The following is a 13,145-nucleotide window of genomic DNA, read 5'->3' as shown; positions in this document are numbered from 1 at the left end:
GATAGGCACAGGTGCAAATGACTGATAAAAATGTACCGGCAAATACCTTTGTATTGACGGATCAATGGCTCTCTAATATATACCTGTTCAAAAATAAATTTATTGATTTACTCTATCGAAAAATCTACAACTCAGTATTATTTAACATTCTAATGAAGAAAAATCAACTCACAACAAGTTTTAAGAACCAGTATACTTCTTCGCTGCTAACAGACAGGTTATATTTCAGAAATTTATTTGCAGATATTCAGACTTCGTTTCGTGTATTGACTTATTTAGAGGATGTACAACTTCAAAATCTGCCGCAGCGATCTTTGGATGATAACTCAACGAACGAAACCTATCACTCCCTTTTTCAAGGTTTCATTGCTGGACTTAACAACAAGTTTTTGTTGTGCTACCAATTAAACGATAGTAGTGATATAGGAATAGAGGTAAAAAAAATATTTTCTGTAAAAGATTCTAATAACCATGCAAGCATAATGAAAGAGCAAGTATCTAATGCCAATATACTAACACGTGGATTGGAATTAGAGTTAAACACAATAGAAGAAGAATTTGAAAGATTAAAGCAGAAAAGAACTAAGGTACGACGGGAAATTGAGCACTTAACTGATTATAGATTGGTTTTGGAAAGGAATGTTGCCTTGGTAGAGGAAAGGAAATATTTCTTACAAGAATATGATCCCATTAAACAAGAATATGATCCCATTAAACAAGAATATGATCCCATTAAACAAGACTCTGAAACATTGCACCTCAAGTCCTATAACCATGAACATATCTCTATATCGAATAAGGATTTGAGTACTCCAGTTATAGATGAAAATGTGATACCGCATGATAGACTGTTAACAGATAATTTAAATGAGTATTTTGAGAAATTTGAGCCGAAAAATAAGCGGTCTAGATACATCCCCTTGGCCCTGAAGCAGAAATTGGCACTTCCGGGAAAGTTATCCTTCATCGATCACGCGCATAGCGATAATATATTAAACCTGAGTTTTGATCATCCTTTTGGCCTATTATCAAGTACGGCTGATTTAGACAATGAAATAAAATTGTGGGATCTGAAGACGAACAAACATGTAGCGACTTTGAGTGAGCATTTGGCAACAGTAAATTGTGTACAATTCATGAAGAATCACTCACTTTTGATCAGTGCAAGTAAAGACGCTACGCTTAAGGTTTGGAATATTGATTTATCTTTAGAAATCAATAACAGTGCATCTCCATTTTCAGAAAGAGGTCTCTCCTCCTGCCTGACGACTCTTGAAGGGCACAATGACGCAATTACCGCTCTCACGATTGATGGAACTGCTGTTGTCAGTGCTTCGAATGATAAGACTTTAAGGCATTGGGATTTACTATCTGGAAAATGTATTCAAACTATTGATATAACTATGGCAATGAAAAATAAAGCTACTGAGGGCATTAGCTTAGATAATAGGTTATTATCATCTGTTCCCTTGATTGGAGATGTTTTCTGTCATGATAATGCTTTAGTTACCGGTACAAAAGATGGCATTATTAGATTATGGGATTTAAGGGTCGGCAGAGCTATAGGAGAGCTCAAAGGTCATACGGATCCTATAAATACGCTACGGTTTAAATCAAATGAGTTGATATCAGGCTCAGAAGATAAGACATCTAGACTCTGGGATTTAAGAATGGGCTCGCTGGTAGAGTTGTTCACTTATTCAGGAAGCGTTTTATGTTCTGATTTTGATCAGACTAAAATTATAAATGCTGTCCATAATGAAGGCATAAATACTTTTGACAGATCAACTCGTAGTGGTGATATATTGGGAATGACATACCCTGTCAGTACATTTCAAGTAGATAAAAACTATTTGGTCTTAGGGACTACAAGCGGTAGTATTGAGTCTTGGTCATGTTAATAGATCACATTAAACATCGGAGTGTATTTCTCTAAATCTCTTTACATAAATTTATAAAAAATTAGATTTCCATGCATTTTTACTCTGATATTATAATACAATGCCACGTACACAATCAGCTTCTTAGAGCTCTTAGTCTCTCGGCCAATTTATCTTCTTTTTCATCATCAACTGGTTCTCTTTCTTTAATGTCAGGAACATTCTCCAGTCTCGCACTTTGCTTTAGTTCCATACCGTTTTCATCTGCAACCTTACCCATTAGTTCATCGACTTTATCATTATCAATAATGACAGCATCGGAAGACATTCCCATTTCTTCATAAACATTAACGCTAGTGTCCAAGTCTTCGAATTGTGTTTCGAATTTGTCCATTATCATCGTTATTTGTTGTAGATTCATATTCTGAAGAGCTTTATCCATACCACGACATACCTGTGCCATAGATCCGGATACTTGTCTCATCGTCACGGCAGTTTGTACCCTTGAGGCTACAGAGTCCACCCGAGAAGCCAATTTTAATAGTTGCAACCTTTCATTTTTCTTCCGTATAGCGTTTGAGGCATATATCCTTGCAATTTCTTCATTCTCATTAAGTGCCTTCTTCAGCTTGTTCGTTTCCTGTTTCTCTTCTTTAGCTGCACGAGCTGCTTGTTTCTGTAGCTGCTTAGAGGTAAATTTTAACTGGAATAAAGTATTTTCAAGCCCTGCAGCTGGATTTCTCGACATGATTCCCCTTTTATTTATTTTATTCTTTATAAAAGTTTTAAAAACCAAAAATTATGATAAATAATTAAAAAACTATCCTGACTTTTAGAAAATTTGTTTTTATAAAAAGAACCCGTTCTTTTTGATACAAAACAAACCTTTAATATATCACAGTGTATTAATTTCAATATTCTTTTCTCGAATACTTTTTTTTCTTTTAGTAGAGAAATATATCTGCTTCCTTTTTTTTCTTCTTTCTCTAATTTAATATCAACTATAACCTTTTGAGCTTTTATATACTTAAAAAATCTATATACTATTTAAGCATTTTAAAGAAAAGCCCCACTTTCAAATTAAAAGTATTTGTAGATATTTTATGTTCAAATTCTTTAGTTTTTATTTATTTATTTTTTGCTATTTGCTAGGCTCTACACACACTCACAAAAGTACCCACTGCGCTATTATTGCTTTTTTTACTTTTTTATTTTTTTATGGATGAATTCCTATGTGAGTTGATTGAAATTCATCCTTCCAACTGGCATTAAACTTCTGAGAGTACCTACGGCAAGTACTGATCTATATAATAGCTCTACTTTCCTTTATAGTCCTTTACTGCACTAATTCGACTCCTTCTCATTGCTTAATGGTTGTGTTAACGTTGTAATGCTCTCTATCAAACGGCAGCCGCAGCTTGTTAGGCCCAACGAGAATCAAAAGAAACCAACAACAAAAAAAAAAAGAAAGAGAGAGAGAAAAATATAAATAGAAAGCATAGAAGGAAACCTAAACCGAAGATTTCTTCCCTTATTGCTCAGAAACACCCGTATCGATTAGAAAACTTCGGGTAGAATGAACCGTTAGTATATTTTGTTCCCTTCCTACCTAAAAACTCTCTCCTTCTGCCCCTCTTTCTCTTTTTCTTACTTGTACGCCATTTCTACAGTAGGAAAACAATATTATAACTTAACGTTTAATACATCAAGGGGGAGGGGGGCAAGTGATCGACGTTTCGGTCACTTCTTTTGTTACCCGCATGATGGAAAAAAAATCCTTGAGTTTTTCTTTTAATTTTAAATGATTTAAGCTTAGCGTTAAATAATATAACCCTTGATCGTGTTGTTTTTTATTAATGTCTATATAGAAATACTCAGTAATATAGATATATATATGAACGCCCATATACGAATAAAAATATATATATATTATTTTTTTTTGCTTACATTTTTTATAAAGTTCCCGTCTTTATTAATTTTGTTTTTATTGTTTTTTGATTTTTTTTGAAAATGAGAATATAATTGTCATTTTGAGATCTGTTTCTAACTAAGAACACCCTCTCCTACTTTATTTTCACTATTTTAACTATTTTCTTAATTCATTGGTAGATTTTTTGCATTGAGTTTAGTTTCGAGCATGTGACATCTTTTCTCCAGCTGTAGTATGTGGCCTCGGTAGAGTTTTGTCAACGATTCGAGCTCATTTACTCTTGTTTTTAATTTAATCACAAACTCTTCGTTTTGGAGGTCTCTGTCCAGCAGGGTCCTCGGTTCCAGTCTTGGATCGGGCAGTGTGTCAGCCGGAGAGCAGCTTCTACGAATTGGTTGTGTTATGCTGTATTCCTGGGTCGTGCTCGGTAATGGAGCAATTTTGGCAAACGTTGGTGACGATGACAGCATAGGCATATTGGCAGTTGTTGTGGTCTTGATTATTTCTTCTTCAGTCTTTCCGTTTTTCTTCCTGGGTAGTTTCTTTCTCTTACGATTTCTATGTTTGATAGTGTCCGTTTTCAAGGAGATGGGACGTGATCTCCCATGCAACTTTAAGAAAAGACCACAGGCATTGCAAAGGACAGTGCCCTCACTGTCACGTCTCCAAAGAGGGGTATTAGAAGTACTGCAGTTCTGACAAACTTGGTTCTCGTCACTTATGGAATTTCTTCTTGATAGGTCCTCAATTTCTGTAGAGGTATCTGTAGTTTCACCAGTAGTTTCTGTTTGAGGTACTACCTGTGTATGAACTGGTGGTAGTTGTGGTAGTGGTAACTCATGATCCTGTTTAGGTATTAGATCCCCTATAGGGACCAACTCGTCCTGTAATGGGGCTTGAAACTGGCTATTTATATTGATTCTCCCCAGCGTATAATTATAACTAACGACGGGGAAAGTACCCCGCCGTAGAGGTTGCATACCAAGATAGGTGCCCTTAAGCCTTGAATTAGGTACTAACATCTTCTAATTTGCATTATGTTGGCAGTTACAAAATCTTTTTATTTATATGATATTGTGATAGTTTTGTTTTGCTTTGTAATTATCAGAAAGGTACTGGTTAATAATAATTTATATAGCGAAAAATAAAATAAAATAAAATAGAAATGATAAACGGTGTTATTGAAAAAGGAATACGTATGATTAAGACAAGCGTATATAGAGGGGTCATTAGTATTTATACAATTTTTTTTCCTAGGGAATAATATTTTCTAAAAACAATTTCGAATGATGCTATTAACAGTCTTGCAATTACATCCACTGCTTTAATGAATTCGATTCCTTCAACATATCCTTTGATAACTAACACACGTTGTTGTGTGTGTGTGTGTGTGTGTGTGTGTGTGTGTGTGTGTGTGTGTGTGTGTGTGTGTGTGTGTGTGTGTGAGTTTTGAACTATAGGATTTCCCTATTTTTTTTTTAGTACAATAATGTGTCAAGGAGCTCGAAGAAGACCCTTACCAAAATGTGTCAGTGCTACTTTCACGTTTAAAGTAGATAGATAGAGAGAAAGCAAGAGAGGTATGTTGAAATCGATATTTTTGTATCACGCACGAAATTGTTATAATAATTACTAAAAAAGTTCAGCTTGCCCGCAAATTTAGGTATTAAAAAAAATTATATACTATTTCAGAATTAGAAATTAAAGATAAGATCCGTTTGACTAAAACAAAAATGTCCGGAAATTGAATCAGGCTGATATAAAAATTAAATTACATAGATATCATGAAAACAATGAGAGTCATAGTGTTATCTTCTAGAGATAAGTCATCTTATCTTATCTCTTAACGCCAAGGGTATACAACATTTCTATAACTGTATACCGCTGATATGTCTTGATATTGTAATTATACTTATCTTATCTTAAAGGACTGAAATCAGGACAAATTATATCGTTTTCTACATTCCTTTTTATAGACAAAATGATTAGGTTGAGTCTACTACGCTGATATAATCAAAGGAGATAAGATTCATCCCTTGCGATTTTTACTTACAGACCCGGACAACTTCGGAAAAACTAAGAAGCTATAGAAAGAAATAAATGTACTCTAGACGCGTTATCGATTCCCTATTTGGTACTGATAAGAGCAAAGTGATTCTTATAGTGGGAACGGACATGAGAAATGCCCGGAAAAGAACGTGAAAAAAAAAAAAAACACGTGGAGTTTGCAAGGATTATTCAAATTACCCGGTGCAAATGATAGCGGAAAAACGCTAAGCAAAATCTGGATAATTTACCCGGATCATAATTAAAGGATTGATAGCTTTCCTAAAAATGGCTATACTATGTATGTCTTTTGTGTAGACTAAGGGTCTTACCCTTCTCACCTCCTCGTTTATTTAGCTGAAATAAGAAAAATCTAGCTCAATGAACAAATTACATTGAGATCCTTTATTCAAGAACCCACTCCCATTTCCCCACTCCCACAAGAACTTCTGTTTTGCATAACGTACATATGATGTGTATATAGGCCCTACTGTAATTAGGCAATCATGTTCTCCATACTTTTTTACAGCCATATCAAAATTTATTAGCCATTTATTATTTTTTTTTTAAAGCGAGATATAAAAAAAAGTATTAACAATGGCAATTTTGTTATAATCGAAATGACTGATCTAACAGTAAACTTAAGGTCAGGCGTTAATTATCGATTTCAAATCGAACCCTTCTAACTTAAACAATATAGCCGTATTTGTCTAGGTGATGAATTCATTAATTCATCTAATTCTTGCCGTTTGTTTTCTTGTAAAAACGCCCATTCCTTCTCTCACTCTTCGAGGCGAAAAAAACTTGTTGAAATTGGATGAGGAAGGAAAATATGTAGAGAAATTGCGCAGGTAATAGTTTTGTGATTACAATTAAGGGTTTATTAGAATTTAATATTTTTATGAACTGAGCCTGAGCTGGGGTATTACCATACTTTTAAACAAAATCTAATGTAGTAGTAAGTACCAAAATATATCTATTAAAATTTATTAGATATCCTTAAGTGACTTCAACCGTTTTAACGAGGTTATTTGGTTTGTTTTTGGTTTGCCTAGGTGCAATTGTATATATTCCTTAAGAAATACAACTATTATAGAAAATAAAAATAATAAGAATAGAAGCCAGAATATAAGCTACTCTCATAAGAACATTAGTATGTCGTTTTACTTAAAGAGAAATAGCACTTCGGTTCCAGGGATACTCGAAGCTGGAGATGAAGAGCAGTCTATCCGGACTCGTTTATCTAGAAGACTTTCGGGTGCAGATAGCTCAAGCTCGAATGAAAATATTAATACCAAACCAGATCTGGTCCAAAGAAATACGGATAGGCCGATACGAAACAATGATTTTGATTCAGATGCTGATATAGAGGCAAGAATGAAGAATTTATCGTTCCATGGCATACCAAATTCTATCAAAAAGGTGAATGAAGAGATAAGTCCGAGGGCCTCTGCAACACATCTACATTCAGCGTCTCCTAATATTGATAAGCATTCTGGTAGTTTCACTCCTCATTTTTTTAGACATCATATACCTTCAGTCCAAAATGGAGATAATAATCCACCCTCACCATCTTTAGATAATGGTGAAAAACAATTCAATGGTTGGAGGCAAGAGTTTAATAATACCTTTAAAAGAATATCAGTGATTTCAAAACTTAAATCAAGAAGGTTTAGTGGTTTTAGAAGCCCTCCTGCATTCTCGAGAAGACAATCCTTAATGCATGAAAATGAACCACTTAATGAATCTGAGAAATTTACACAAAACTTGGCATCGGACCTTCTTGATTCTCTACTGTCTGGCTGTCCAGCAGCGCTGTTTGCATCATCTCAATTCCTACGTGATGAACATGGACGGAGAAGAGCGCCATTGTTGTTGGCAATGTTAAATGTTAAAGTTCTTCCAATGAATGAGGCGGACTTTAACATATCTAAAACAGAGATAATGAATACTTCAACATCATCCACGAGTACCACTTCATCTAATGACTCGTCACACAATCATGTGTTTGCACAGACCTTATATGAAAAAAATGATTTACTGTACTTCAAAATCGAATTAGAATATGGAGTGGGTGAAAACAGACCTAAGTGGGTTATTTATAAGAGCTATAAAGAGTTGATTTCACTACATCATAAGCTTAAGATCCTTGCATTTCAACAAAATACCATTAACAAACTATACATTGACCAAAACAGGTATCATAAATTTAGGATCCCAAATTTCCCTCACTTAAAATATAATGAAAAGGTCTCGATCAAGAATACCATTCATAAATCTAAGAAGAAAAGAAAGCATAAAAAAAAATACATTGAAAGAGATACATCATTATCACCTGCAAGTTCGATATTTAATGATAACGGTACTATATTAGACTCGATGAGGTCATCCATGAGTTTTGATTTGAATAAGGTAAAAATGAAGCATTTACAAGATTTAATAAATGAAGAAGATTATAACGTAATGCCATTGCATAAAAGAATAGAAAGATACCTAAGATTGTTGAATATTGCACTTTGTCTAAGACCGCAATCTAACAGGCTATTTCAATTCTTTGAATTTTCTCCACTTAGTAATCTACTAAGCTATGAAAGTGGCTACGTTGGAAAACAGGGGTTTTTAATTGTACGATCAACGGCAAAAGCCCAAGGGTGGAGAGTTTCTCATTTCAATGCACATGATTTTAAAGATATGATAGAACGGCATACGGCTAAATGGTTTTTAGTAAGACACTCATATATCACTTATGTTTCGGATTTAGGTTCCACTACACCATTAGATGTTTTTCTAGTTGATTCAAAATTTAAAGTAATAATAGCCGGTAGTAAGAATAACATTATCGATGATGTTGAGGATGAATTGAAATATAGAGGATCTCAGAAGACTAAGAGGAACTTAAAAGAAGATATTAGCTCCAAATTTTTACTAATTACTATAGAAAATAGCGAACGGAAATTAAAGTTGTTCTGTAAGTCTGAATCCAATTTTAAACAATGGGTGCATTCGATCTCACATATGGCCAGAAGCTCCATATGGTCCCAGATGCATCGTTTCAGCAGTTACGCGCCAGTAAGAAGAAATGCATATTGTAAATATCTGGTAGACGGTCGTGATTATTTTTGGGCTTTAAGTGAAGCTTTAAAGATGGCCGAGGATGTTATCTACATTCATGATTGGTGGCTTTCACCTGAACTGTATATGAGAAGGCCAATTAAAGGAAATCAAGAATACCGTATTGACAGGATCTTAAAAGAGAGGGCCGAATATGGTGTAAAGATATTTATCGTTGTCTATAGAAACGTCGGTACAACTGTAGGGACAGATAGTTCATGGACGAAACATTCTATGTTGAACTTGCACCCAAATGTCCATTTGATCAGATCTCCTAACCAATGGCTTCAAAATACTTACTTTTGGGCCCATCATGAGAAATTCACTGTCATTGATAATGCTGTGGCTTTCATGGGTGGAATTGATATATGTTTTGGGCGTTATGATACACCTGAACACGTTTTGAGAGACGACGATCCCGATTTGATAAATCAGATATTCCCTGGTAAAGACTATTCAAATGCTAGGGTAAGAGATTTTTATGAACTAGAGAAACCCTTTGAATCAATGTATGATAGAAAAGAGGTTCCAAGAATGCCTTGGCATGACGTTCATATGATGACCTGTGGAGAACCTGCAAGAGATTTATCCAGGCACTTCGTCCAAAGATGGAATTATTTACTGAGAGAAAAAAGACCGAGCAGGGCTACACCCTTATTAACTCCAGCGAGTGATTTTACTTCTTACGAACTTGAGAACCTTCCCATTTTTCAGTATATTAAAGATCGTTCGACATGCGAAGTACAAGTCCTAAGAAGTGCTGGTAATTGGTCATTAGGTCTGAAGGAAACTGAACATTCTATCCAAAATGCATATTTGAAACTGATTGAAACAAGTGAACATTACATATATATTGAAAATCAATTTTTTATTACTTCCTCTTCCTGGGATGGTGTCGTTATTGAGAATAAGATTGGTGATGCCATTGTTGACAGAATTATAAAGGCCAATACCGAGAATAAGCCTTGGAAAGCCTTTGTTGTTATCCCCTTAATGCCTGGTTTTGATTCACCGGTTGATCAACCAGAAGCTTCAAGTTTGAGATTGATTATGCAGTGTCAATATCAATCAATATCAAGAGGACAAACATCTATTTTTTCGCGATTGAGAAAATTAAATATCGAACCATTAGATTATATTCAATTTTTTTCTTTAAGGAAGTGGTCTACTAATGGACCATACGACAAGCTAGTAACTGAACAGTTGTATGTTCATGCTAAACTATTAATAACTGATGACAGAAACGTCATAATAGGCAGTGCTAATATCAATGAAAGATCGCAATTAGGTAGTAGAGATAGTGAGGTAGCCATGGTTGTGAGAGATACGGATTTAGTTAAGTCATCTATGAATAATAAAGAATATTACGCAGGACGTTTCGCATGGGAACTAAGGCAACGATTGATGAGAGAGCATTTAGGATGTGATGTAGATTTAGTTGAATTAGTCGAAAGAAAATTTAATAGGTTAGAGCATCTGGCCAAAAAAAATTATGAGACTCTAAATACTTATGAAAATGATAAGAAAGCAAAATCAACCGACAAACTAAACTCTGCAATGATAGAATTGGCATATCGTGAAATATTTGATGTGAAATATAGCGATCTTTGGTTCGAAAAATTCCAGCATAATAGAAAAGCTGTGGTTGAAGCGAATGGAATTCTTTTCAATGATAGCGATGTACTGGATTCTGACCCTGACCTGTATCAATCCTTTGAACTGAATTCACTGGGTAAAATAAATCTAAAATCGAGTTCAAAAGGCCGTAAACTCTCGAAATTAAATAAATACCATTCATTCAACTATAGAGCTGGCGAAGAAAATAAAGGTATTCGTGATAAAAAAACATTCAGTACAGATCCTAGAATTGCTAATAATGCTGAGCATGAAGCCGAAGTTAATGGTTATGGACCTGACAAATGGAAAAGTGATGAATTTATTGAACATAAAAAGTCAGTAACAGCGCAATTGCATGAATGGGCAACTAAAGCTATTGAAACTAGGACTATTGATAAGAGAAATGAAATTGATAGTAACTATCAATTACCTGAAAAAGAGACTGTTGAATTGTATCTCTCTGATCCGGGTATCGAGATGTCTGCTAAATTTGACATGCTGAAAAGAATATACTACTTACAACATATTTCCTACAAATCTGAACTGCATAACAAAGAAAGGGATAAATTCATTAAAAATAATTCAAGACCCTCTTCTAGTGATATTCGTACAGGGTCAGCTAGTTCTGATGATGATGTTCTTGATGATGAGGCCCTAGATATTTTACTATATCAAATATTGCCAGAATTTGGTAATACTTCTCAATCTGATTCATGTAAAAACATTATTGATTATAAATTTATTGATCCTTATTCATTTGAAGATCCATTAGCTCCTAGCTTTTATGACGATATGTGGCTGACAATTGCTCTTAGAAATACATTGCTGTTTAGGCTGGTATTCCATTGCCAGCCTGATAACGTTGTTCAAACCTGGAGAGACTATAAAGACTTTACAAAATTATATAATGAATTTGAGAGGAAACAAAAAACAGTCATACCTAGCGATGATGGCCCAAAAGAGAACTCGGAAGAATGGGTAAATGAAAACAGTGTTCTTCCTGACTCTGGGCTACAAAGAACTATGAGTATGACAGTGAGAAAGGGAGATAGACTCGGTGATATTGACTTTTCGGATGAGCTTGATGATATTGGTGAGAGAGCAGAAAAAAAACTAGGGCAAAAAATGATACAGACTAATGAAAATGTTAGTAGAGGTAATATGACACTCATGATGAAACTCTATGCTAGTTCCATGAATGGATTCAACCAACGTATTTTTGATAAAATTACAGCTCGTCGGATATTAGAAAGGATACATGGGCATTTGGTTTTATTTCCTACTGAATGGCTGTGTAAAGAGGTTGAATCCAAAAACTGGTTCTATCATGCGGATAGATTGCCACCTATCGAAATTTACGATTAGTTGCCAATTAAAACGATGATAATAAAGCTTATAAGGACCAACATTTTTTTATTAGTTACAATTGCATTATTATATATTATGAAACAGTATTTCTCTGGCTCTTTTGACTTCTTTGCTTAAATACAGAGCTCGTGAGAAAATTTTAATATTCTTATATATATTGTCATTAAATGTCCAGAATGATTTGAACATTAGGTATATATAAAAAAGCTAGAATTACAACCACTTATATTCATTTTTAGCTGTCGTTCGTTCTGAAAAGCTGCAGTAATAACAAGATTATTGTTTTAACCATGGTTACGATAACCAAATAAACCAGAAATATCAACTCCGAATAGGCCTACTATAAATAGTAAGCATAAAATAACGGTTGGAAATAAAATGAAACTGATATTCTTCAAAAATGGCAATTGACTATACCCATAGAATGTTAAGATAAAATAGTAGGTGAAACTCGAGCAAAATAGAATGTTGGGGATGAGAACACCGAAAACTGCTGAAAGAGGTAGAAGTAGAAATCTAACGTAATAGAGCCCCAGGAGGACTATCAAAAATGCATTACAATGTACATCAAAACAGTAAGCCCATTCAACACTAGAGCTAGCTGCAGATCTGAATTTGAATTTTGATTGGTTTAAAGTAACCCAGAATAATGTGGCAATGACAAATCCAAAAAGAAAGAAATCCACAAAGATCATGTTGAATATAGATTGTAAGCTTTTCCAAAAAGAATGGTGATAGTAGAATATCGACCAAAATATAGAACTAACAGTAAGGAGTGTTATCTCGAGGATGAAAAACGATGGGTCATCTCTTGCCCATTGGTTCTTTGTCTGCCTTTGGTAGTAAATGGATCTGAATGTTTTACGGGGTTTGAATATTAGGTTTGCCATTTCCCATATTGCAGTCTCAAAGTCAAGGCTATTTGGTGTTTTGAATAACCTCCTTAGCACTGGTGGTAAAGTTTTATCATGTAAATTGAATTTATATTTTCTATCCGCATTTGAGTCGTTGTTTGATTCAATATCATTATTGGTTATAGGTAGAGACATGGCAATTGCACTAATCTTCAATGATAGGTGATTTTTTTTTTTGGTTTTGATTTTAATATAATTATATATATGCAGCAAATGGAATCTTTATTAGTCCAAACTTCGATTTAAGTGTGAGTGTGAGCGTAGAAGACCAATTTTCTA

At 34.4% G+C, this 13,145-nt stretch overlaps 5 protein-coding genes across 5 annotated transcripts; 2 read left to right on the top strand and 3 right to left on the bottom strand.

Moving 5' to 3' along the window:
- Positions 1 to 17: 17 nt before the first annotated feature.
- CAF4 (Caf4p) lies at positions 18 to 1,901 on the top strand (the record flags this gene model as incomplete). The annotated part of the gene is made up of 1 exon (XM_071052027.1): positions 18 to 1,901. The coding sequence occupies one exon, from the start codon at positions 18 to 20 to the stop codon at positions 1,899 to 1,901; it is 1,884 nt and encodes a 627-aa protein (XP_070906648.1).
- A 115-nt stretch (positions 1,902 to 2,016) lies between these two features.
- On the bottom strand, positions 2,017 to 2,628 carry DID2 (Did2p; the record flags this gene model as incomplete). Its single annotated transcript, XM_071052026.1, has 1 exon — positions 2,017 to 2,628. One exon carries the CDS (start codon positions 2,626 to 2,628, stop codon positions 2,017 to 2,019), a length of 612 nt encoding a protein of 203 aa, XP_070906647.1.
- Positions 2,629 to 3,974: 1,346 nt separating this feature from the next.
- Positions 3,975 to 4,832, bottom strand: DAL80 (Dal80p; the record flags this gene model as incomplete). Its single annotated transcript, XM_071052025.1, has 1 exon — positions 3,975 to 4,832. The coding sequence occupies one exon, from the start codon at positions 4,830 to 4,832 to the stop codon at positions 3,975 to 3,977; it is 858 nt and encodes a 285-aa protein (XP_070906646.1).
- Positions 4,833 to 7,011: 2,179 nt separating this feature from the next.
- Positions 7,012 to 11,949, top strand: SPO14 (phospholipase D; the record flags this gene model as incomplete). The annotated part of the gene is made up of 1 exon (XM_071052024.1): positions 7,012 to 11,949. One exon carries the CDS (start codon positions 7,012 to 7,014, stop codon positions 11,947 to 11,949), a length of 4,938 nt encoding a protein of 1,645 aa, XP_070906645.1.
- A 287-nt stretch (positions 11,950 to 12,236) lies between these two features.
- On the bottom strand, positions 12,237 to 13,001 carry GMH1 (Gmh1p; the record flags this gene model as incomplete). Its single annotated transcript, XM_071052023.1, has 1 exon — positions 12,237 to 13,001. One exon carries the CDS (start codon positions 12,999 to 13,001, stop codon positions 12,237 to 12,239), a length of 765 nt encoding a protein of 254 aa, XP_070906644.1.
- Between the last annotated feature and the right edge of the window lie 144 nt (positions 13,002 to 13,145).

The sequence above is a fragment of the Nakaseomyces bracarensis genome (assembly GCF_045282275.1).
Source record: "Nakaseomyces bracarensis strain CBM3 chromosome Unknown Scaff8_0, whole genome shotgun sequence".
Taxonomy (NCBI): Eukaryota; Fungi; Ascomycota; class Saccharomycetes; order Saccharomycetales; family Saccharomycetaceae; genus Nakaseomyces; species Nakaseomyces bracarensis.
The sequence above is the reverse complement of the archived record's forward strand: the minus strand, read 5'-3'. Positions and strand labels throughout refer to the sequence as shown.